Source organism: Pezoporus occidentalis, unplaced genomic scaffold (assembly GCF_034315485.1).
Source record: "Pezoporus occidentalis ecotype Australia unplaced genomic scaffold, CSIRO_AGI_Poc_V1 ctg187, whole genome shotgun sequence".
Taxonomy (NCBI): domain Eukaryota; kingdom Metazoa; phylum Chordata; class Aves; order Psittaciformes; family Psittacidae; genus Pezoporus; species Pezoporus occidentalis.
The window spans coordinates 1,582,604-1,608,775 of record NW_026913715.1 but is presented as its reverse complement, the minus strand read 5'-3'; the positions used below and the strand labels follow the sequence as shown (position 1 = coordinate 1,608,775).

The following is a 26,172-nucleotide window of genomic DNA, read 5'->3' as shown; positions in this document are numbered from 1 at the left end:
AATGCAACCACAGAAATAGCATTCTGTACCTTTCCACTGGAAACACAATGCTCAAACCATCTATGTCAGCCTGAACCCTCAGAAAAAGCCTTTTAGTCCACAACATAAATAGGGTTTCAGAGAAAGAAGAAATTCTCTGTTCTGCCATTTAATCCCCCTGAAGTTCTCCGTGTGACGCAGATGCAGAAATGAGCAAACTCATTGCTAATGGCACATGGTCACGTTGCAGAATGGGGGGCGAGCATCCAGAAATCCTCAAGCCAACACAGCAGCAGTGCAGTGGTTCAGCTTGGTGGGGGAGGATGACACAGGACCAACACACAGGCTCAATAAGCCTGCTCTTTCTTACCTCTGCTCTTGAAAACCAGCAGGTGGTAGCTTGCAAGTTAAGTAATAGAAAATAAATAGTTTGGCAAAAAATTACAGCAGTGTTTACAGAGGAAGAAAGGAAGGGAATGAGCAAAATGTGCTGCCAGAAATATAGAAGTGCCCATATTTTAGCATGACATAGGCTTCAGTAAAGACAGAGGTAACAGACAGCTTGGAACAAAAAAAGCAACCCACGAATGCTTTGCACCAGAAGCCTCCTGAGATGTCCAGATTAAGCAGAAGCTCCCCTCCTCTCCTCCCCTTTGTTGTCTCCACAGGACAGCACTTATCTCACAAGTGAAATACTGAAATCATCTCAGGTGAGGAAACTGAAAGCAGGATAAAGGCATCCTTACAAACACTCAAAGCAACAGCCTCAACACTGGCTGTCTCAGCACCAAGTGACTAATCAGGACATGCTGTCACAAAGGAGCTTAAACCTTCAGCCTAGCGAATGCTCCCCTCAAAGCACGCACGGGCCCAAAGACAGAAGTGTGATATTTCCATGGAGTCAAATAGACAGAGCATGTGCAAATTATATTGCTTTAGTTTTGAGAGCAGTATTTCAAAGCACTGTTTAAAGAAGGGCTTCAAGAACTCAACGATGAAGAGAGGGAACTCTTCAGACAAAGGGCTACTACATTTTGTCTCAATATGAAACTCTCAGAGGAAAAAAGTCAGTAAAAATTCATTTCCAAAGCTCACCAGGAATCCAGATGGAATTCTAACACTGTTCAGCACACACCCTGCCCTCATGTCTGCAAAAATACAGCCTTTCTGTAAAGTAAGGCTGTCAGAAATGTACAGATACCCAGAGGTAGGGTGATTATAGAGAACATTCTCCCACTACAGGACGTAACTCCTTCTGCTGCTCAAACTTTGAAGAGCTCTGAGGACCTTTGAAATATCATGAGACACTTTCTAATACAAGAATTCAGAGGGGAAAAATAGCCATAGTGTAGGCCAACAAAGGAAAGAAGTGTCAGATTTAGTGCCCTGGTCACCTCCTGGTATTAAGCCCAACTTACAAAAGGTCTCAATTGGTCACACTCATGTTCCTTCTGCAGAAATCCAAGCACAAACCACACAGCAGGTTAAGTCTGTGTAACAAAAGCAACTCTTCAGTGTCTCCCCAGATGCTGCTTACAGAACAGTGATGATTTTACAGGAAGCCTGTTGTCCTGAGGAATCTGTCATAGCCCGGTGACAGATGCTGGTGCTGGGATAAGCCACCTACCTTGCTCCTCCACCACCAAGCACCAGTGCAATGGCATTCCCAGTCAGAACACGAGCCAGGCGGGAAAAGTCGGAGTGACGGTCAGGAGGTTTCTGGCATATGCGTTCGTACATCTCTATCTGCAGGAGAGAGGCAGAGGATGCTCACTGCAAAGGCAGAGCAGAGCCTACAATACCAGCCAACAATGTAATGTGAAGAAGTGGAGAACTGTTCTTCAAATGAAAGAGGGTTCATGAACTACCCAAATAGTTCTAGTGACCTCTCATACTTTCACAGTAGCTGGGAAGATTTCATTATAGCCCAGTATTTTCCTTGGAGCTGTTTCTCTTTCTTGACAAGGATCTGAAGCTACTGGGAAGCATTCCAAGTCTGCCTCTGCTTTACCTTTAGCATGGCTTTTGCAAGCATGGGGATCAGCCTGACGAATAGGACTCTACCACATGAGCATACCTATCAATATGACCTTGAGGTAGTATTTACTGTCTTCAGCCTATCAAAAAGACAAGTATTCATCCAAAAAGAAGACATAAGTCCTTATCCCTGCTTCCCATAGTAATTTGAGTCCAAACAGATTAAAAGAGAACACTCCCTGTGTAACGGTCAGTTGCACTTCAGAATATGACACAGTGAAGTTATCCCAGGTTAAATTTGATACACAGAGTACATGTACTACAGCTGAGGGCCCAGCCACTGAAGCAGGAATCTCTTACCAGCTTGGTCAGGCTTCTTCTGGAAAAGACTCTACGTGGACAATGGAGATGAAGATGACCAGAACACCAGCTCCGCATGTTGAGCCATTCCACAGTTCGGGAAGGGAGAGGCCCATCCTCCTTATGAAGCAGGATCAGTTGCTTCTGGGCTCGGACCGCAGTGTTCTCCAGCATCCTTTCCAGCTACAGCAGGTTATAACACAAGAGGAATGGGGGTATCAGGTATTTGCTGCTCCAGCATCAGTTTAACAGAATACTGCATTGTGAAACACATATATATGCACTTACACACATATATACATCTGACCACTACTCCTATCTAAAAATGCAGGCAACTGTGTACACAAAGACCCCTCAAACAAGGTTGATGTAGATAACTTCACTGTTAGCTGTGGGCTTATGTGGCACATATAAGGCTGAAATCCGACCAGGATTCAAACCTGAATGCTTAAGAGGGAATGCTTTTTACCTGACACAGACCATTAAACGCACAGCACAGATACACGCTGTCCATGCAAAATGAGACCGCTTCCCAAGTCATACCTAAGCCTCCAAACGTTCAGCGTGTTTTGTTCTTTCACTCACAATCAGACCCCTTTTTCCTCTTGAATTCCTTATTTTTGTTGGTTTAGACAACTGATGGCAACTTGCTTGTTCTGTGCTTCCTGCCTCCCACGAGCAGTCAGGAACCAACACAGAGTGACACACAAGAACACTGCTGGTGGTACCAGTCCCAGGCTCTTTGAAGGTCAGACTCAGCACTTAACAAACCTAAAAAAACCCACTTGTGACCTCCATTTTATGTGTGCTGCAGAATTTATGTGCTGCTCAAACAGCTTGGGAAATAAAATACCCAAAACAGATTGTAAGGGAGGAAAAAATACAGCTTACAACCTGCAACAAAATACATTCAATTATTCACACAATACAATTCCTATCTGCTTTTCCTAGGCACACACCATCAATTGCACTCTGGCAGAAAATAATTTCTCTTTCTGTGTGGAGATCCTGCAAAGAACTCCTGGACAAAAATGCAAAGCTTCAAAGCAATTTGATTTTTGATTTACCAGTGGCCGAAATGACTCCTCAGAGGCAGCAAGCTTAGCTGGAAGTACTTGTACATCAACCTTGCCATTTCAGTTCAATTCTTCTTCTATTTATAATACACATTTCTCAGGAACATTTTATTATTTACGTTTCACTGGGCATTAAACCCAGCAAAACTCATGAGTGTGAAACGAGCTTCTCTGAGACCCCCCTGCAGTCCTGATCCAGCTCTGGGGCAACAACACAAGAGGCATGTGGAGATGCTGGAGTAAGGCCAGAGGAAGCCACAGAGATGCTGCAAAGGCTGGAGCAGCTCTGCTCTGGAGCCAGGCTGAGAGAGCTGGGCTGGGGCAGCCTGGAGAAGAGAAGGCTCCTGAAGGGGAGACCTTAGAGCAGCTCCAGTGCCTGAAGGGGCTGCAGGAAAGCTGGAGAGGGGCTTGGGACAAGGGCCTGGAGGGACAGGCCAAGGGGAATGGCTTTAACCTGCCAGAGGGGAGACTGAGATGAGCTCTTAGGCAGAAGCTCTTCCCTGGGAGGGTGCTGAGGCGCTGGCACAGGGTGCCCAGAGAAGCTGTGGCTGCCCCATCCCTGGCAGGGCTCAAGGCCAGGTTGGACACAGGGGCTTGGAGCAAGCTGCTCTAGTGGAAGGTGTCCCTGCCCGTGGCAGGGGTTGGAGCTGGATGAGCTTTAAGGTCCCTTCCAACACAAACCAGGCTGGGATTCTATGATGATGGACACTGCAAGTATGGGAAGGAGCTGGTTCCACACCTCTCCAACAGTTGGCTCCTGGTCTCCCAGCCCCACGATCAGGATGCAGTCAGCCTGCCGGATGCAGCGCTGGGTCCAGGGCGTGAGGGTGCTGTCTGCCTGGTAGAGTACAATGCGGTGGATGTCCTCCTGTTGTCCCAGCCAGCTGGTTAGTCTGTATTCATGGATACTGGGGACAGAAGAGCGAAAACAAAAGGCATATTTCAGATAGTTTTATATCACAGCTCCTAACAGACTAGGGAGAAATCTTACACGCCAAGCACAAACTCTTAAGGGCATCAGAGAACTGCATCTGTTGCTCATCCAGTCTAAGAACCTTATCTGCTCACATTTCCAGGCTCCTCCTTTCTGTATTTCTCCATTATTTATACATTATATATATATATATAGAGAGAGAGAGAGAGAGAGAGAGAGAATGAGAATGAGAGAGAGAGAGAGAGAGAGAGAGAGAGAGAGATAGAGAGATAGAGAGAGAGAGAGAGAGAGAGGCAAGAGACTGCAGTGATACCTAACTTCAACAAGACTTCCATGGAACCTCTAAGACTGAGAACACAATACCCACCTGGAGCAAATCAACTTTTCCCATCTCACAAGTGAGAAAGTAGTTACGGAAAAAGAACACCTGCATTTGAACCCAATCCTCCTGAAACACTGTTGTCTCAAATCCCCTTGATGAGAAAGTATAACCTAGGTTGGAACACAGGATTTTATTCCCAGACACTGTCTATATTCCCCTTCCCTGGCAGTGTTCAAGGCCAGGCTGGTCAAGGCTTGGACAAACCTGCTCTAGTGGAAGGTGTTCCTGCCAATGGCAGGGGTTTAGAACTGGATGAGCTTTAAGGTCCCTTTCCAACCCAACCCATTCTTACTCTATGATTTATTCATAGGTATCAGTGAGGGCCAGTACCTGTCCAGTGCAGCAGCACCAAGTCGCTGTTTGATGTTATCACTGGTGAGCAGCAAAGCAGGACCTGGAAGAACAAGAAATTTCAGGTAAGAACTCCTGCCCTTGAGCTCCTGACAAACCATACTGAGGAAATGCAGCTCTAGCAAACGCAGTTCTGTGAGCTTGCTTGGAGGATCATGATGGATTGGTGCAATGAGCAGAGAAGAAAGAGCCAGCATGAAGCCTTCACAAAACCTTGCACATTTATCTATAGTAACATCTTCCCATTCTCCATATTCCCAGAGCTCTGTTACTGTATTAGTCATAACCTACAAGCTCTCTTCTATCACATTCGTGGTGTCATGTAGGATGAGGGTTTCTACTGCAGCTGCATTTGCACCAGCCCAGCATTCAGAACATCACAGACCTTTTGCAGCCCCAGAAAGCCCAGCAATCTGGTTTCAAACAGAAAAGCTATTTCATTGACATATTGAAATACAGCATTTGATCATCCTGCACTGAACCAGCTCCCCAGGTAAATCCTAAAGCTGTCTAGAGTAGTGCTACCTAATCAATAGGCCAACAGGAACCTGTGCCACCATGAACCCCAAGGAGAGAGACTCCCAAATCTGTGGGGCCCAGCCTGATTCACATGACTTCCACTCCAGAGACAGGCACAGGGACATGCCTGGCAACCACATTACAGCCAGAATGGATTTTGAGGCACATCAAGTTTCCTGCAGGCACTTTACTTGATTTTTCCTTACCAGCAATCATAGGATCATAGAATAGTTAGGGTTGGAAAGGACCTTAAGATCATCCAGTTCCAACCCCCCTGCCATGTGCAGGGACATCTCACACTAAACTGTATCACCCAAGGCCTCGTCCAACCTGAACACTGACAGGGATGGAGCATTCACAACCTCCCTGGGCAACCCATTCCAGTGCCTCACCACCCTAACAGGAAAGAACTTCCTTCTTATATCCAATCTAAACTTCCCCTGTTTAAGTTTTAACCCGTTACCCCTTGTCCTATAACTACAGTCCCTAATGAAGAGTCCCTCCCCAGCATCCCACGTGCCATATGTGGTGGAGGTTGCAGAGTAACTGCAGCTGAATTAAAACGCAAAGAAAAGAAAACTGAAGAGATTAACCTCGCACCTAAAGAAAACATTATGTGTCTCATACTGAGAGAGAACTTCACATTTAGGAAGCAGGAAGGAGCAGTTGCTTTGTATTCATGCTTTCATTGTGCAATCCTTCAGATTTTCATTAAAAAAGAACCGAGATTTATGGTCCAAATAACAAAACACTTCATTATGTGAGGTCTCTCAAGGCACTAATGAAACAGCAAGTTCAATGTGTTTGGTAAAAATCAAGGAACCATGAAGGAACAACATGGTGAGGTTGCAATTTCACGCTTCTCTGTTCCATAAGGAAAAGCTGCAAGTCCAGCACCGGGAGCTGAGCACCATGACCTCCAGGCCAGCTCACAATGCTCAATTCCTCCAGCAAAGACTTCACTCTGCCTTAACACAGTTCGGGGTTAGACCTGAAAACACTCAGAAGTATGATTTATCATCTTGTACTTTCCAACATCCAAATCATGTTTGTTCTTTGTGACACTGATGAGGAAGGAGGAGCAAACAAATAGGGACAAAAATATCCATAAGTGAAGACCAAGGGATACCAAGTAAAAGCTGGTAAGAAAGCACAGAAAGGAGGATGACCTGAGAGGAGAACTGAACTTCCTCATCCTCCAGTGAAGCTTCTGGGAGTTGGTTCCTATGAAAGCACTAAGTTCCAAGTAGACAGAATTAGTTCATACACCCTTCAAGAGCAGAGCTGGTTTAACCTGTCCTTCACTCCTGCATCTGTGCTGCTCCTCCCTGGTGCCCACCGAACCATCCTTCTGCAGGGAGCCTCTTCAAGGCCAGGTTGGACACAGGGGCTTGGAGCAAGCTGCTCTAGTGGAAAGTGTCCCTGCCCGTGGCAGGGGTTGGAGCTGGATGAGCTTTAAGATCCCTTCCAACACAAACCAGACTGGGATTCTGAGACCCAACTCTTGTGGTAAAACCACATCTTTCTTTAACATGGTAGATTCTTTGATCTGATTCACCATTCAGCTTCACAACAGTTGGTCTAGCACAACTTTGGGTAGCATAACAGGATTGAAAGAGGTCTCCCAGAAGAAATACTGATGACATTGCACATGATGAAGACAGCAAGGGAAAGAGGGCAGGTCAATTCTGAAAAAGCATTCAACACCAGTTACCATTTGCGTTCTTTAACGTGCCAAAGCTCTTAGCAAAACAGAAGTGATATATTGACCACCTTTTCTTCCATTATAAGTGATTTACTAAGCCTTGTAACAGTGGTGGAAGTTCAGCAGCAAAGATGAACAACAGGAATGCAAAATGAACCAAGGAATACAACAAAAACATCAAGAGAGACAAAGACCGAGGAGGGAGCAGAATGCTGCACCTCTGCGGTTGCCTGCTACCTCTCTGCACCCTGTCACCAAGATCCAAGAACATCAGGAGGAGGTGGGAGGGCACCACGCTGCTCTGACACACAGGGCCATGCCCTACAGGGGAAGCATCAACCCAGACACCCTGCCAGCCAGGACCTTCTGTGCAGGTGACAGGCAGGCTTGTAGAGCCAACGTGCCTCTCTGTGACAGTCAAGGTGATGGCTATGTCACCCACAGATGACCTGAATGGGGACAACACATCCCCATCAAGCATGAAAAGAGCCTTAGAGGAGCATATCATAGAATCCCAGCCTGGTTTGTGTTGGAAGGGACCTTAAAGCTCATCCTGTTCCAACCCCTGCCACGGCCAGGGACACCTTCCACTAGAGCAGCTTGCTCCAAGCCCCTGTGTCCAACCTGGCCTTGAACACTGCCAGGGATGGGGCAGCCACAGCTTCTCTGGGCACCCTGTGCCAGCGCCTCAGCACCCTCACAGGGAAGAGCTTCTGCCTAAGAGCTCATCTCAGTCTCCCCTCTGGCAGGTTAAAGCCATTCCCCTTGGCCTGTCCCTCCAGGCCCTTGTCCCAAGCCCCTCTCCAGGTTTCCTGCAGCCCCTTTAGGCACTGGAGCTGCTCTAAGGTCTAAGCCTGCAAGGCATCCCCCTGCACACTGACACATGGGATAGAGGTGCCCAGACCCTTGTTCATCGCCATCAGAGACCACATGGATGCTTCCAACTGAACCCACTCTGGTTTGTTTCAGAAATAACAACTATCTGCTCTCCATTCCCAATCTCTAGCAAGCTCCCAATTAACAAACCATTAAATAACCCTCCGTTAATGTGATCAAGAACAACAACATATGTGTTCTCATAGACCAGAACGACCAAAAGTGTTATTTAAACTAAATTGGAGAGAGCAACAAAGTAATAAAAAGCTCTCCTTCTCAAGTACATCTTCCTTGAACAGCCATAGCTGCAGGCAGGAGCACCCAAAAGAATGTTAGTTAGTGCTTTCTAAACTTGCACTATCATAGTTACAGATCATCATTTAGTGATGCTCTTCCCACTCCTGTCATCAGCCCCACAGCTGCTGCTGGAGTCATGAAAACATCTACATGACAGGCCAGACTGGATGGGGCCTGGAGCAAGTGCTCTAGTGGAAGGTGCCCCTGCCCGTGGCAGGGGTTGGAACTGGATAAGCTTTAAGGTCCTTTCCAACACAAACCAGGCTGTGGTTCTATGATCCCTCCATCCTCCAGCAGCCACCTACATCCTTCAGGGACTGTTCTTTTTCAGTAGCTTTAGACATAGGGTGATGAGCTCAAAGTTATGAACACAGCAGAGGTGATATGAGGTAACATTAAATATTTATCTAAGCCTAGTAGTGTGTCTGTGACTGTACCCAGCAGCAGATTGCTGGGGAAGAGTATTAGAGCAAGGAAAGCCTAATGACATTCTCCCAGCCGCCAGCAATTTCATGAGATGCAGTTCATGAGATCCTCAAGACAGAGGAGGGGACTTTTAACAGCCCCTGAGGGACCTTTTCATGCTATGACCTTGTTGGGATTTTGACTTCTGAGCCTTGATGTGCTTCAGGTGAGAAAACCACACAGCAGCAGTCTTACCCCCAGGCACAGAGGATCATGATTCATGGGGAAACCTCATGGAGCATCTAAACTGGTACTCCAGAATCATCTGTTCTTCAGTACAGAACTACAGTTCCATGAAGGAGAACTGAGGAGAACAAAATGCTGGCAAGTGTCTGAGGACTAGTTCATTTTATATTTTAAAAGGCACTCGAGGAAAGGGCTGAGGAAACCCTCCAGCAAGGCTCCCAGGCTCAAACTGCCCCGGTGAGGAGACACAAGCATCACACAGAGGAGACACAAGCATCACACAGAGGAGACACAAGCATCACACAGAGGAGACAAAACTCTTCCTTTCTTTCCAAAGATGAGCATGGTTCTCACTTTGCTAACTGTTCTCCACATCAATTTCATAAGATATGCAGGAGTGGGAATACAGATACCCTAGTTCTAAGTCTCATAAAACATAGTCACAAAGTTGCCTAGAGAAATCAGAGGCCCAGAGGTCAAGGTGTGATCTCTGATGCTTAGAAATGATTGCAAATCATAGAAACATAGAACGGTTTGGGTGAAAGGGACCTTAAAGCTCACCCAGTTCCAACCCCCTGCCACGGGCAGGGACACCTTCCACTAGAGCAGCTTGCTCATGAAACCCACCTCACCTGGAAAGCATACTGGCACAATAAGATACATCCAGTCCAGAATGCACTCAGGGAAGATTTTAGCACAGCAGCTTCCTTGCCTGGACTTAATCAAAAGAGAATTTACATTTGGCCTAACAGAAGTCTATAAAATCATGTGGCAGAGACAGAACTGATAAATGAGTTTGATTTCCCAGCATGAAATACTCAGTTGTGCCAGGGTCAAGGCACCACATTAAACACTTAACACTTAAATCTGATCTGTGTGTAAAGAAGGGAAAATCAGGCAGAAGTACAACTAAAAACTCCTCTAAAGTATTAGAAAAGATGCTTCAGCGAGCTTTCCAATACACTTTACATTTTTAGAAATGGAAAGAAAGCTTATATTTAAAGGGCAGAAAGGAAGGAAAGACACATATGTTGGATTTGAATTCCTCCCTACGTTGGTTTGAAATTATATACGATCAGAGGGCTCCCACATAGAACCAGCATTCAAAACCACATGGTATCTCTGAGCTGGCCCCAGAAAAAGAACAAAAAATAGGCAAATAATTCTTAAAATCCGAATACTGCAGAAGAGCTTTTAATCAAAGACGTGCTCAGCTCCACCAGGATTAATAGGAAAAATAATAATCATAGAATCCCAGCCTGGTTTGTGTTGGAAGGGACCTTAAAGCTCCTCCAGTTCCAACCCCTGCCATGGCCAGGGACACCTTCCACTAGCACAGCTTGCTCCAAGCCCCTGTGTCCAACCTGGCCTTGAACACTGCCAGGGATGGGGCAGCCACAGCTTCTCTGGACAGGGATAAGAGAAAACACAAGAGGAGAAAAGGAGGAAATAGAAAAGGTTAAATAGCAAGCAGAGCTTGCTGCTGCTGAGAAAGAAACAACTAACATACAGCAAGCCCCTTGCAGTGAAGCACTGGCAGAAGGTTCACCACTGTCCCAGAGCATTGCTGATGGACTGTCCCAGTGAGCAGAGGTTACAAAGGCTGGCAGGCTTGCTCTGCCAGCTGTGCTGGGAGCCACACGACCAGCTGTGTTTTCACACAACACTTTTCTCTTCCCACTGCTCCATTTTGGCAAGAACTTCAGAAGCCAAGGTTGTGCAGTACCATCTACAGCTGCTGAGCACCACACAGACATCAGTTTAGGAAAAGAGAAGGCGAAGAGGGTGACCGAGGAAAGGTGAAGTGATCATCACAAACCCCCTCACTCCAGTCGCTTTCAACTGGAGAAGTGATTTTTATTCCCAAATAGTCCATCTACCTCCTTAAATGTCTGTTTGTTTTATTTACAGGCTCTGAGTGCTGTCACACATCAAAACAAGCTGGCACCAATCCATAAGAAGTACCCATTAGCAGTATGGCTGGGAGCTGTGCTCCATTAGGGATGGAGCATCTCAAAGTAAGAGGAATCTTCTGCCGCCCACAAATCAGTTCTCACTCTGACTCCACCATAAGCTGCACACAGATTCACATTTCAAAGGTTAAAGGGATTAAGCAACAGCTTTTTCCTGCGCCTGCTCACCTAATAGATTTTTTATAGGAGACTAGTAAGTGCCAGCTCCAGATACCCTTGAGGTCAAAAAGGCAATAACCAATAAATGTAAGTGGTTGTACCTCAAGCATTGTATAACCTGTACTTTTCAAAATCAAAAGCCATGAGATAGCAGACTAACAATTCATCAAAGGATTACAGCAGATTTACTCAAGAGGTGTGTGATACCGTCTGAGGATGAGAAGAGGATGTTCAGGAAATGTCAAGCTGTAGTACTGAGCATGAACTGAATCGTGAATTAAATACAGGGGTTTGTGAGCAACTGGAATTGCAGACACAACTGCACCAATGGGTAAAGCAATTAATGACTCAGCTGCGAGCTGAATACAGGGGTTTGTGAGCACAGGAGAGACAAACAAGAGGGCAACAAATTGGACAATGATCTAGGACTAAAGTTGGAACTTCCAGTGCCAGCCTGGATCTCCTCCACAAGCCTCTTCCATCAAGTTGTATGCTTACCACTCACTGCACTACCTCAGCAGAAGAAAAGTGCATATGAGATCCTTTGGTGGAGGAAGCTGTACAACTGAGGAAGCCTGAAAAGCTCTCTGAGATGAGATGGAGAGAACTGGACTCACAGAGAGGCTCCACGGGCACAGGGCCCTTGTGGGGAATCTGTCCATTGAAGCCAAGGCAAGAGGCCAGACAGAGTGGTTAAAATTTCTGAGTCGTTAAGGCCACAAAGTTTCCCACTGAAACTAAATGCATGTTAGGGGTGGGAACAGTGAAGCAAAAGGTCATGAAAAAGGCTGATCCTGAGCACTGCTCTATCCCTACCCCCAAAGCAGCATGAATTCACCTCTCGCTGAGGCCAGGTACCTGGCCATACCTCTCCACCAAGGCAAGCAGCATTCCTTCCCCATGGTGCAGTAACACCTGAACACCTCTTACCCACAGCGCTGAGAGCGTGCTTGAGCTCCAGAGTGAAAGCTGTCAGTGGCACATCTTCAGACACCGGCATAATTGCCACTGTGGAGAGATTGCTGGCAGGATTCCCAGCATCCCACTTGCTGCCCGAGCTGTGATATCCAAGAGGATGACCTGTTCGGAAAGAAAAGATGTGCCATCAGCCAACCCAGGAGCTGTGTGTCACTTCAGTGTCACGTCATGGTTTTCAACTGCCAGAGGGCAAGGAAAGTGCCAGAGAATTGCTTAACCCAAGAGAAATGTGACATCCTCCAGGGCACATAAGAGTTCCCACAGATCTCCTACTTGAGAAGATGAAGATCAATTTCTGTCATTTTTGGCTGCTGCCATGGAAGTTAGGCGACAGTAAAATTGTTTTTTAAATGTGATGTGCATTTACCTGACATGTTAAGACAAAGATAAAAAGGCACTTTTGAAAGGCACTTTGTACAAGGGCCTGTAGGGACAGGACAAGGGGAAAGGCTTTAACCTGCCAGAGGGGAGACTGAGATGAGCTCTTAGGCAGAAGCTCTTCCCTGTGAGGGTGCTGAGGTGCTGGCACAGGGTGCCCAGAGAAGCTGTGGTAACATCTGACGTATCCCAGCCTGGTTTGTGTTGGAAGGGACATTAAAAGCTCATCCAGTTCCAACCCCTTCCATGGGCAGGGACACATCACACTACACCATGTTGCCCAAGACTCTCCCCAATCTGGCCTTGAACACTGCCAGGGATGGGGCATTCTCCACTTCTCTGGATAACCTGTTCCACAGCAAAGCAGCTTCTTTTTATCTAACCTGAACTTCCCCTGTTTCCAAACCACTGCACCTTGAACATTTCCTCCTACACACTTCTATCAGTAAATACACTTTGTTTTGCCTGTGCCACACACAAAAAGCTTAAGAACCAACCCATAGGACCGCTTCCTCTCAATTAATGCAGCAACATAATGCAAATACAGACAGATTAAGTCAGTCTCCAGGAGCTGCCACTCAGACTGCCTGATTCAAGTCTATTACAGCTGCTATTTCCAGCACTCCCTTGGAGATCTTCTCACAAGAAACTCAAGGAAATTTCAGTGCATACAAGCAGCACTCCTTTTCTATTTCAATTGCAAATCATCCCATTCCCACACTGAATTACCTATGCTCTGCCAAAAGAAATTGTGCACATATATATAATAAAATCACCATTCACTTGTGACAACAGCTAAAATATTTAGTGACAAATTCTTATTTCAAGGATGTGCTTTTCTGATTCCAGATTTAAGGGTATAAATCCAGCTCTCAGGAAGCATCAGTATCAATGGAGTAGTCCAGGAACAAGTCTTACCTCCCTGCTGAAGACTGCCAAGAATCTTCTCGCCCAGCAAGTGAATAAGTCTAGTCACAACCTAGCAATGGGAGAGAAAGAAAGAAGAGAAACAAACATTCAGGCAGAATGTACTAAAAATAGTGCATCTAAATGGATCATTTCAACCTCTTGTAAGACATCATATCAAGTTAAACTGCACAGAGACAAGGTTTATAAGCATGGCTTCTTCGCTGGCTGGAACATATGGTGACTGATCATTTGTCTGGATTTCTTTTACCTTATTTTAGTCTAATCTGGAAGAATAAGAAAACAAAGTGAACCCCAAACAGACAGTGTTTAACTTATTTTGGGGAACAAAAGAAAAACACAGAATCCCAGCCGGGTTTGGGTTGGAAGGGACCTTAAAGCTCCTCCAGCTCCAACCCCTGCCACAGGCAGGGACACCTTCCACTAGAGCAGCTTGCTCCAAGCCCCTGTGTCCAACCTGCCCTTGAACACTGCCAGGGATAGGGCAGCCACAGCTTCTCTGGGCACCCTGTGCCAGCGCCTCAGCACCCTCACAGGGAAGAGCTTCTGCCTAAGAGCTCATCTCAGTCTCCCCTCTGGCAGGTTAAAGCCATTCCCCTTGGCCTGTCCCTACATCCCTTGTCCCAAGCCCCTCTCCAGCTTTCCTGCAGCCCCTTCAGGCACTGGAGCTGCTCTCAGGTCCCCCCTTCAGGAGCCTTCTCTTCTCCAGGCTGCCCCAGCCCAGCTCTCTCAGCCTGGCTCCAGAGCAGAGCTGCTCCAGCCCTCGCAGCATCTCCATGGCCTCCTCTGCACTCACTCCAACAGCTCCACGTCCCTCTTGTGCTGCTGCCCCAGAGCTGGATCAGGACTGCAGGGGGGGTCTCCCCAGAGCACAGCAGAGATGAAAAAATCCAAATTTTTGTCAAACAATCAAGCTGCATTTCCAGTTCTTCTCATTTCTCCCTGCAGGGCACTGGGACCTCTGGGTCACTCTCACTCCTGGGTGGCTGTTGCCACCTCCACTGTCTGTAGGTACTAAGGACTCAAAAAGCCTCGGGGCTACAGGATCTCCCCCACAATTCTGCTTCCACCTGACCTTAGGAATTAGTCCATATTTACAGTAATCAATACAAAGTATCTTGAATCAAAGGGATACAGACACACTGTCTGCAGAATCAGAACAAACTATCTAACAAACTGCTCTCCCCTCAAGTCACGTTTCTCTGAGACCTTTTTAGGAACATTTTTTTTCCCAGTGTTTTTCCCAACAGGACTCACATGGATACAAACCAATACTCAACCAGCCCAGCACAGCTGAGAGCTGACCAGCTCATCCCCAACAACCAATAATCCCAACAAGTGCTGTAGCCAAAGACTAATAATTGCAATGCCAAGGAGTGACAGGCATGGGGAATGCGTCACTCATTCCACAAAGCTCTGTGCAAGTGTTTTACCAAACAAGGAAAAGGGATATTTAAATGCATTAAGAATTAATAGAGCAATCATTAGACACTGTCTCCCTAATAAATAATTCAAGGTCAAAATAACTCTAATCTTCAGGAAGACATGAACTACCAACACAAGAAATGTTCCACAGACTCTTCATAAGCTCAATAAGAAGCAGGAAACAGCTACCTTAGACTTTAGACAGACACACTGTTCCCACAGGAACAGGCACTTCAGGGTGCATCTTTCAAGTAAAAGGCCATGTAAGCACTCAGCCAGATCCACATGTCCATCAGAATCATTTCGATAGCCTGCTTGGAAAATGAAATGAAATAAATGGCCCCAGACTGTGCAACTCATCGCTTTAATGGGCACCAAGATTTATTAAGCATCTCTAGGAGGGAGGCAGAAGAGCAAACAGGCAGCTTCTAACAGAGGGTGACTTTGAGCAGAGCAAGGAGTAAGAGCTAAACAAAGTTATTCCAGTAATCTCTGTCCCACAGCCATAACTGCACTGTCCTGAGGATGCCACATCAACCATAGAATCACAGAATGCTTAGGGTTGCAAAGGACCTTAAAAGCATCCAGTTCCAACCCTCTGCCATGGGCAGGGATCCATCTCCACAGTGGTCCAAGACCAACTTCTTTGAAGTTCCTCTTATTTGCCCCCGTGGCACACACAGATTGTCCATACCTGATGAACCAAGAGCAGCAACGCTTTCCCAGCTCCTCCCTTATTCTGGAATCCCAGACAGCATCTAAAACACTTCCATTTGTCCAAAACATAACAAGAGCTGATGATCACCCAGCAGACTTGTTACTGCTTTAGCAACAGCAAGAGCTGCAGTTCTGAAATTCAATAAACAGCACTGAGTGTAGCTGTGGAAAACTGACCCAACTACGGGGAGCAGGGAGGGAAAGAGGGAATTCTTAATAAAAGAGGCTGGTTGTCCTTCCTAAGGAGACAACCTGCCTCCTGAGAGCATTCCGGAGAACCCAGCTCACATGTGTTCACCCAACAACCCGTATCTGCACAACCAGCACTTTCCATCAGCAGCTTTGGAAGGTGTGATGAACATCTTACACTTCTGAACCACTTTAAACATCAGAATTATAATTACTTACTAAAACCATCTCCTGTATTTAGCACTGCTTCTGCTTTACAGACAGCTCAGGAGAGCTCCAGCTCCATTAAAGAAAATGTCCAAGGTTAACGATGGAACTAAGAATAAAACCTATTGGTCTCATTTTCCAGCTGGCTGCACCTATTGCCGGGAAATATTCTTTGCCTGTTTGCTGGAGCAGACCTTGCAGCCTTGCTACGTAAGATATAGAGCAATTATTTCCCTGGTGACTTTGTAAGACAAGCAAGTCACCAACCACAACGGGATGAGTCACTGCCGCAGTCATGGCAACGCCGAAGAACAGTGCCTGGGACCGGAGCTAACAACTGAACTGAAATTTCCCGAGTTCTCTGTTAATACACCAGATTCCTTTCACAAGAGGGCAAGGTTTCCCTTGGAAAGAGGCTTGTCCATCCGTCTGAGGGAAAAAGCTATATAGAATCATAGAACCACAGACTGGTTTGGGTGGAAGGGACCTTAAAGCTCACCCAGTTCCAACCCCCTGCCACGGCCAGGGACACCTTCCACTAGAGCAGCTTGCTCCAAGCCCCTGTGTCCAACCTGGCCTTGAACACTGCCAGGGATGGGGCAGCCACAGCTTCTCTGGGCACCCTGTGCCAGCACCTCAGCACCCTCACAGGGAAGAGCTTCTTCCTTAAATCTAACCCAAACTTCGCCTTCACCCCTATAAATCACACCTCTCCATCAACAGCAGACCCAGCCTTCAGTGACTGACCTTCACCCCCCACTACAGGGCAGGCAGAGCAGCTCTCACCACATTCAGTACAACTGGGGAGAATGTGAAACCAAGACACAAGAAATATCATTCATCAGGTTTCCAAGCACCGTTACTCCTGCAGGAACAGGGCACAAGCAGGAGCAGCACAGCTCGATGCAGCCCAGGACTATGACAAGGTTCTGGGAGAGGATCTGGAGTGGCACAGAGGTGAGGAGGAGAAGGAAGCATAAATTAGCTCTTTGGTTGGGATGTCATGGACAGGGACTGAAGGGTTATTCCCAGTGGCCTGGAGGAGATGGAGGCAGGTAGCAGGGTGGGTATCTCAGCACAGACATCTGGGAAGTGATTCAGCAGTCACTGATTCCCACCCTACCTCTTTAGCCCTGGGAATTGGCAGTGAGGGTTTGGGCATAAGGGGAAGGCAGGAACTCTGGCAGTGCTGCTGGGAAAACCAGACTGACCGGGAAGAAACCTGAGTTTTCAATCCTCCAGGGTTGCAGTGTGCCATACAACCCTGGCAATGCTGAGCCAATGACGGACAGGCACTGCTCTTCCCAAAACAGACGAGGCTTCCTCCCCCTCTCCATGCAAACACCAGCCTTTCCCAAGCATGGTGCCAGAAAAGCACAGAGCACTCCCCAGGCACCTGAACATGCAACATCTGAACTGTCTCATTTGCATGGCAGCACCATCACCCAGGGCTAGACAGCCTTCACAGCACAGGCAGAAGCACCTGGAGTGCTCATCCCTATAGCACATCTGGGTTCTAGAGTCACTCTCGGCACCCATCCACCCAGCCCTGCAAACACAACCCCGGCTCTCCACAGACACAAGAGCAGGAGCCGAGGTTTAGGGCTTGGAGACAAATCTGCCCTGATTTTTCAGACAGCGAGTTGGAGCCCAAACCTCCCAGAGAACACCAGGAGGCTCCCCAGTCAGGTGAGAATCATTAATTGCCTGCAAAGTAAATGCAACTTTTTGCCTCCTGTACTGGGGATAGAGCTAAACTTGTTTGACTTGGCAAGAAAGCAGAAGTTATCATTATTATCAGAAACCATTATAGCAGAGAGCAGGCCCTGCTCAGTTCATCACAGTTAACCACTGCAACCAGTAACGAGGAGCAGGGACAGTGATCAGGCACTTCTGGTGTAAGGCCAAGTGCGAACAGAGCTGCACCACTGCGGCTTCACAGTGCAAGTTAAACCTGCCCTTGTGACAAGGAGGGCACTTTCCTACCCGCTGTTACCTTCTCAAGCTGTGAAGTGATTCAGAAAGGTCACCACGCTTTGCCACCAACCTCAGTATCCATCCACCAGGTCTTGAAGCGAGAGTCTGGACTTTGGAGCCTGATACTTAGAGATGACTGAGTCAACTTTCCAAAGCATCCCCAAAGCAAACAAAGCCTGAGCTCATGCAAAAGACTCTTCAGACCAGAAGGCAGAAATCTGACCTTACAGATCTAAAAACTGAGCGTATCTCCATCCCAGAAGCTAGTGCAAGATTCCAGTGCAGCACTGCTGCTCTCCAGCAGCCCCAAAGCCTGTCCTGCTCTGCAGACACCACTGCAATGGTAACTTCCTAATGCCCGGCTCAGAGCAGGACATTCAGTTGAAACACACATCTTATAGAACCACACACTGGTTTCTGTTGGAAGGGGCCTTAAAGCTCATCCAGCTCTAACCCCTGCCACGGGCAGGGACACCTTCCACTAGAGCAGCTTGCTCCAAGCCCCTGTGTCCAACCTGGCCTTGAACACTGCCAGGGATGGGGCAGCCACAGCTTCTCTGGGCACCCTGTGCCAGCGCCTCAGCACCCTCACAGGGAAGAACTTTTGCCTAAGAGCTCATCTCAGTCTCCCCTCTGGTAGGTTAAAGCCATTCCCCTTGGCCTGGCCCTACAGGCCCTTGTCCAAAGCCCGTCTCCAGGGAAGCAAAGGAAATGAAATGTTCATCCTCCCACCTCCTCACCTTTCCAGACTGACTCACCAGAAGACTCTTGTGCAGGGCAAAACACGATTAAGAGTATTTTTCTTTCTCAAACGGCAATAGAGAGCACTTTATTCAGCACAATTCCACCCCCCTGACCCAGCTTACCATGTACCTAGAAATATGTTGTCTTCCTGACTATTCCTGAATCAGCTCCATTTCCAGTAAGACCCACTCGAGCTCTCTTAGCAGCCTCCAATCCCCCCAGCTCCCCCGGATTGAATAGGAATGCCTGTTCCTGCATTAGCTACAGAGAAGGCTCCAGGAAAGCTTTAATTCTCCCTCTGTTTAACTAACATTAAATTACTCAACCAACCTGCAGCCTCTGCATTGCAGGGCAAGGACTGAACTTCCCATTCCCAAGGGGACTGTATTTGCCTCTTTAGGATGACTAATTCCAGTTCCAAAACAAATGACCTTCCTGGAGGTGGCCAGGCAGAATTACAGCTCCCCATCATCCACCAGTGCTGGCACAGACACTGCGCCATCCATCACGGGTCTTGGGGATCCTCCCGAGCACCACTTGCTTCACAGCTACTCCAATTCCCACACCAAGTTGATACAGTCATACTATAGCATTCTATTTCCTATAATCCCTTTAAGTATTTCTACCTATTATCCACACCCAGCTAATCTTCCATGGCTGGGTTCGAGTTAAAGCTTTAGTTCCTATTCAACTGTGAAACTTAAGAGTTGCTTTACAATAAGCCCTTTTGAAAAGGATTTTTATGAGAATTCAGCTGTAAAATACTTTCCTATGGAAATTTCTTTCAGTGTGTGAACAGTAGGGATTGCCTGGCAAACGGACTCTCTCCTAATAGATAACAATGGGAACAAGCAAAGCTTCTTCCCCATCTTGGCTCACAAAACTGATTTAGGGAAATCATGGCAAATTGACACAAAATCTACACAAATATCCAAATTCACAGTAACAACTAATCGACAGTAAAGGTGCTGTGTAGTGCACATCAGTCTGAGAGAGCTGGGCTTGTTCAGCCTGGAGAAGAGAAGGCTTCTGAAGGGGAGACCTGAGAGCAGCTCCAGTGCCTAAAGGGGCTGCAGGAAAGCTGGAGAGGGGCTTGGGACAAGGGCCTGTAGGGACAGGCCAAGGGGAATGGCTTTAACCTGCCAGAGGGGAGACTGAGATGAGCTCTGAGGCAGAAGCTCTTCCCTGTGAGGGTGCTGAGGTGCTGGCACAGGGTGCCCAGAGAAGCTGTGGCTGCCCCATCCCTGGCAGTGTTCAAGGCCAGGCTGGACACAGCGGCTTGGAGCAAGCTGCTCTAGTGGAAGGTGTCCCTGCCCGTGGCAGGGGTTGGAGCTGGAGGAGCTTTAAGGTCCCTTCCAACACAAACCAGTCTGTGGTTCTGTGGTTCTTGCAGTGAACAAGAGGGCTCACAGGTGAGCTAAAGACTTTCTCAGGTGACTGAATTTCAAATATTAGGTTAATACAACGTTAAGCCTTTAAAATTCAAACCAGTCATCCAGTAGCCACCTTTAAATTAAATATGTCAAATAACAATTTATCGGTGCCTTCACAACAGGGTATTATAGACCTTAACATATGTGATTTTGTTAAAGGACAGGTAAAAGTGCTTTCTACCACAGAGACCGAATAAGCTAGCATGGAAAACAGGGCTGCCAAGGGCTTTCTGTTCTACAAAGTAAATGCAATTGGTGTAAAATAGTAATAAGAACATTTCACCTATACAAAGTCACATAATAGCAGGTTCATTTCTGCAGAGCTCTTGCCAGGAGTCGAGATAATTCTCTACCAGCTTTCTTAAGCTTTTTTTCTTCATGAGGGACAAGGGAGGAGGAGAGGTAAATTAAATCCTCAACTTGAATAAAACCAGGGCATTACTGAAGCTTCCCATGGCCCCAGCTCTGCTAAACACTCTGCTTGTCACACAGTCAGGGAGCTTAGCAAGGGGTCTCCCATGAAAACTTCTGACAGTTGGAGAACTGCTGTGACAAAGCAAATGTTCGAGGCTCACTCACAACCATTTCTGGCACTTTTCAAATGCTGCTACAGCACACGGAGAACTGAAGCTTTATCCTGGGGCTCTTTGAGCATCTAACACTTGTGATCAATTGTGTCTTGAAGAAAAATGGCATTCTCACATCACTGCTGTGATTCAGCCCTCGCTCCTGCCTGCCTCGCGCTGGGCAGCTACAGGCAGTGACCATGCTCCCAATGAACATTTTTCTTCTCTCCTTTTCACATCCACTTCTACAGTCAAGAAAAAAAACTTATTTGAATGGACCACGAGAACAAATACAGAAAACTCTAGAAGCATGACCTCTCCTGACCTATTCCAGTGCTACACCAAGTTGAAATAATGTGATGCACAGTACAGCCAACACAGAAGAAAGCGTTTTGAACAGAGGGCACATTACAAGATCATGCTTTGAGAGGCAGATAACCGCAGGGAAGGCTCCATGCACCTCAGGAAAGCACACAAAGGTAACAGGACTCACTGTTCAGGATGGGTGCTGGGTACTCCATGTATTTAAACCCCAAGAGCAGGCATAGGGAATTAAAAGAAAGATGCAGAAAACCTGTGTATTTTCTAGCATGCAGAAGGTTGTCTCACAGATTTCCACCCCACCCCCCCCAAAAGCTCCTAAGCAATTTCTCAGTGCAATTTCCACCAGTTACAGCAGGTTTCAAGTTCAAATGATAAAAACAATCTCAGTTTGGTAGAGGCAAAGCTAATCTAGGAAATGTGATCCAAGTTACATGCTGCTGTTAGAACATCTCTATAAGCTGTTCACAAATGCTGTGCTCTCGCTACTGCTTCGAAACTGCTTTGAGGTGCCAAAAATCGTGAGCTGATTCTCTGTCCTACTTTCCAGAACTGAAGGCAGTGATGAAAATAGAAAGAATCAATTCCCTTCCACTCCTGCTACACTGAAAAGCTTCAAGCAGCACCAGAAGTAAGCACAGAGGCTGTCAGAGGAGCAAATGCTCTTACTGGCTGCGTGCCCTGACAACTACGCTGGAGAGCTGGGCCCTCAGGCAGGAGCTGAGCCTGGAGAAAACAAGGAAGTTTTGCACTGTGAACCACTTTCAACAGGGAATGTCTGGGATGCCATGTGAAGACAGGCAGAGAGACTTGGGTTTGTTCAGCCTGAAGAAGAGAAGGCTTCTTAAGTGGGGGAAGACCTTAGAGCAGCTCCAGTGCCTAAAGGGGCTACAGGAAACGTGGAGAGGGGCTTTGGACAAGGGCCTGTAGGGCCAGGCCAAGGGGAATGGCTTTAACCTGCCAGAGGGGAGACTGAGATGAGCTCTTAGGCAGAAGCTCTTCCCTGGGAGGGTGCTGAGGCGCTGGCACAGGGTGCCCAGAGAAGCTGTGGCTGCCCCACCCCTGGCAGTGTTCAAGGCCAGGTTGGACACAGGGGCTTGGAGCAAGCTGCTCTAGGGAAGGTGTCCCTACCCATGGCAGGGGTTGAAAGTGGATGAGCTTTAAGGTCCCTTCCAACACAAACCAGGCTGGGATTCCATAAAAGATGCTTTTCTGATGTGCAGAGGACTGAGAGGGAAACCCTCCATCCTGCTGCTGAATCACAAACAAGCTCCTGCTACCTTGCCCGTTGTTTCAAACTCCTGCACCAGCTATCCCTTCACTGCTGCAGTACTTCTGGATGGATGAGGAAAACAACATCATAAATCCTGCGTGTAAATCGTTCCACTAGAATAACAGGAGAAAAAAACAGACAGGGAGAAATCACTTGGCACATCCCCCTGCTCAGCACTTAGCACTACCTCAGGCACAGCTTTTTAAGAGGTTATAAAACCAAGTAACATTTTTTCAGCCTTTCTAGAGAGCAAAATCAGCTTTCCCTCAATACCCACCTGCTGCAATTTCAGTACACCACCATTTGCTCCACCCAATATGGTGAGTAGCTCGCGCCCTTCTATCGGGGAACAACTTCACCCATTTGAAAACAGTTGCCATGACTTCCCTTAACATTTCACTGTCTCTTTGCCTTTGTAGGTGACTTTTCTAAACAACAACCAGCTACCTTCTGTGTGCTCTAGACTCTCTTCTCTTGTACTGCCTCTTCCTTTGTATGTGCTGACACACACACACATATATATGTTTATATATATAAATATATATATATAAATTTATATATATGCAGTGTATTTTCCAGCCTTTCTCAGCCTGTCTCCATAGCAGAGGAGGTGCTCCAGCTCTCAAAGCATCTTCTGATCAGCTTAGTTATAGAACTGCAGAATCCCAGGCTGGTTTCTGTTGAAGGGACCTTAAAACTCATCCAGCTCCAACCCCTGCCACGGCCAGGGACACCTTCCACTAGAGCAGCTTGCTCCAAGCCCCTGTGTCCAACCTGCCCTTGAACACTGCCAGGGATGGGGCAGCCACAGCTTCTCTGGGCACCCTGTGCCAGTGCCTCAGCACCCTCACAAGGAAGAACTTCCACAAGTTGAACACTGCTACCAGGTCATAAATCAGGGCAGGAAACCTGTTACATCAAATAGAGAAGATGAGGCTCAGAGGACTGTTTAAGAGAGACCCCGAGCACAGGAGCACCTTAACAACCCACACCACAAGTTCAGAAACACTTCAGCCAAAATAATGCTCAGAGAGAAACCAGAAAGATTATTTGTCACTGACATAACTTCTGAGCACCTACTGCAATAATAGAGACAAAACGCCACAGCTTTTGTAAGGGGAGAGTGCATGAATATAGGCTTTATGTTATACAGTTAAAAAATAGTAATTAAAAAGTTACTGTGCCCTAGGAAAGAAGCAGGATGCCAGGATTTATGCAAGGATTTTAACTTGGTTTATTACTTTTGCAGGTCTTTTTAAGACATCTGGCAAATTAAGTATACGCCTTAAAAGCAGCAAAAAGAAAAATCAGAAATCATTTGAAGTAACAGCATTAAAAAGCTGCCTTTAAGGCTAATGCAATGATTTAGTGCTTAGTATAATGTCCCTGATGCACTTAGGGACAAAAGAATTACATTTCGAGTCCGTCAGACTCCAGTTGTGCAGGAGGGAGGTATAATGTCAAGTGAATTACAGGAGACGGAGAAGTTGATGGATTCACAGGGAGCAATCTCAGTCTTCAAGACACAGACAGATCTGGCAGTCGCAGAATAAGGACTGACAGCCTAAAATGCAAGGGAAAGGAAATCCAAACCCCCAATATCAGTGCTTTGGGAATAAAGGTATGTGTAACCAAGTGCTGGCTCCAAGTCCAGGTGAGCAAGACAAATGAGTAACAACATTTTAAAGTGATTTTAGAAGTCAAACTCCATTTAGTATCAATAGCACTAAGTGATTTCCACTTTGCTAAATAAGTATGGCCTGCATTTACATGAGCTCCTGCCAGACACACAAAACAGCCCTGCAGTAAAGCATGCGGAAGGAAGAGAAACTGATGAAAGCCCAGTATAGATCAGATCAGGCAGACAAAGAAAACCAGATGTTTCTCAGCATTCATCAACACATAAAACCCTCAAAGGACTTGGTGCTAATGGACAGTTTTAGATCCTCAGACATCATTTGAGACAGACAGGACTGAGTTTTCATTTCCTTACCTGGGGGAATTTGCGCTTGATCGATACCAGTGCTCCCTCAGGGAGTTTGGCAAGTTCGGAATCTCTGACGGCATGTACTGTGGTGGCTCTGGGTTGGTTGGTTAATGCCTCTACCTGAAAGAGTACACAAGCAAAATATTAGAGAATCCACAACATGCTGAAAGAATCACACGTCAGGATGAAGAAATGGAACAAATCCCAAGATCCAGACTGTCATACTTGCTGCTCACACACATTCAAAACCAAATGCTGTTTTCCTCCAAGGGGGCTGCAGAGGGAGCTTCCTGAGGCACGTCCACCTGCAGCAAAGTATTAGAATCTCTGCTCTGCTGGTGGAAAGTTAAGTTTTCACAGAAATAGAACACACAGGGCCAGACAGACAGTATTACAAGAGGGAGCTGTAGGGACAGGCCAAGGGGAATGGCTTTAACCTGCCAGAGGGGAGTCTAAGATGAGCTCTTAGGCAGGAGCTCTTCCCTGGGAGGGTGCTGAGGCGGTGGCACAGGGTGCCCAGAGAAGCTGTGGCTGCCCCATCCCTGGGGGCAGGACCAGGTTCAAGGCCAGGTTGGACACAGGAGCTTGGAGCAAGCTGCTCTAGTGGAAGGTGTCCCTGCCTGTGCAGGGGTTGGAACTGGAGGAGCTTTAACGCCCCTTCCAACCCAAACCAGCTGGGATTCTATCAAATTCCAGCACCAGCAGTGCTTTTGTTACAGAACATGGAGCTCAGGCACACACAGAGTTAATGCAGTGTGTACATGATCCCCTGACCAATGGCTGAGCTGTGCCTGGTGCCCTGGCACATCCCTCTGCCCACTGTACAAGAAAATGAATTTCAAATACCCAACTCCATGACCCCACTTCCAACAAGGGCCTTCCACATTGTCAGAACACTGCACGTGCACAAACCATTCAGACAGTCAGAACATGTTGATCTCCAACACGCATCATCAGCCCAGACAGCTGAGCTCACCCTGCTAATATTAACTCTGCTACTGCAGGGGGGTTCCACCACCACCAAGTCCTGTGCAGGAAAAAGCATACAAGCACATTTAAAGTAACTCTGTCTTGCAAGGCCTCGCCTGTGTTTCTGTTCCCATGCCAGGAAGGTTTTGTTACGTTAGTAAGAATAAATGTTTTTGTTATGCATTTTAAACTAAAATAATCAAGGTATCACAGAATCCCAGCCTGGTTTGGGTTGGAAGGGACCTTAAGATCATCCAGTCCCAACCCCTGCCACAGGCAGGGACACCTTCCACTAGAGCTGCTTGCTCCAAGCCCCTGTGTCCAACCTGCCCTTGAACACTGCCAGGGATGGGGCAGCCACAGCTTCTCTGGGCACCCTGTGGCAACGCCTCAGCACCCTCACAGGGAAGAGCTTCTTCCTTATATCTAACCTAAACTCCCCCTGTTTAAGCCCACCACCCCTTGTACTATCCCTACGTCCATGATGAAGAGTCCCTCTCCACCACACCTGTAGGCCTCACTCAGATAGAAGGGGAAAGAAACCTCACAGCATCTTGGTACATACATTCATGGAGGAACAAATCCCTCTTAGGTTCCACAAATGGTTGTACAACATCATCTGGTTTCTCTCTCCCCACTTCCAGCTTTTTATTCCAGTTTTTGCCTCTGTACTGTAGTTTCCCTATCCTGCAAGCAGCTGAGGAGGTTCAATCATTAAAATAACACCCTTCCTCTCGGCCAGTCACCATCTGATTTTCATTTGTTAAAAGACAAACACTCAAACTGTCTCAGATCCCTTTCCACTCCTCCTGTGATATACGAGTGCATAACATGAAGCGTGC

The 26,172-nt window shown here is 47.1% G+C and overlaps 2 protein-coding genes across 2 annotated transcripts in view; both read right to left on the bottom strand.

The window, feature by feature from the left end:
• The window catches only part of RPL12 (ribosomal protein L12), a 137,238-nt gene that overhangs the window by 28,622 nt on the left and 82,444 nt on the right, over positions 1–26,172 (bottom strand). The gene's annotated exons all lie outside the window — the stretch shown is intronic.
• Positions 1–26,172, bottom strand: part of PNPLA7 (patatin like phospholipase domain containing 7) — a 124,760-nt gene that overhangs the window by 48,238 nt on the left and 50,350 nt on the right. Inside the window, exons 20-26 of the mRNA XM_062616027.1 lie at positions 24,368–24,481; positions 13,514–13,574; positions 12,170–12,319; positions 5,039–5,102; positions 4,132–4,300; positions 2,317–2,499; positions 1,607–1,725 (exon numbers count right to left, since the gene is read on the bottom strand). Of these exons, the coding sequence (XP_062472011.1) occupies positions 1,607–1,725; positions 2,317–2,499; positions 4,132–4,300; positions 5,039–5,102; positions 12,170–12,319; positions 13,514–13,574; positions 24,368–24,481 (860 nt within the window). The remainder of the gene's footprint in view (positions 1–1,606; positions 1,726–2,316; positions 2,500–4,131; positions 4,301–5,038; positions 5,103–12,169; positions 12,320–13,513; positions 13,575–24,367; positions 24,482–26,172) is intronic.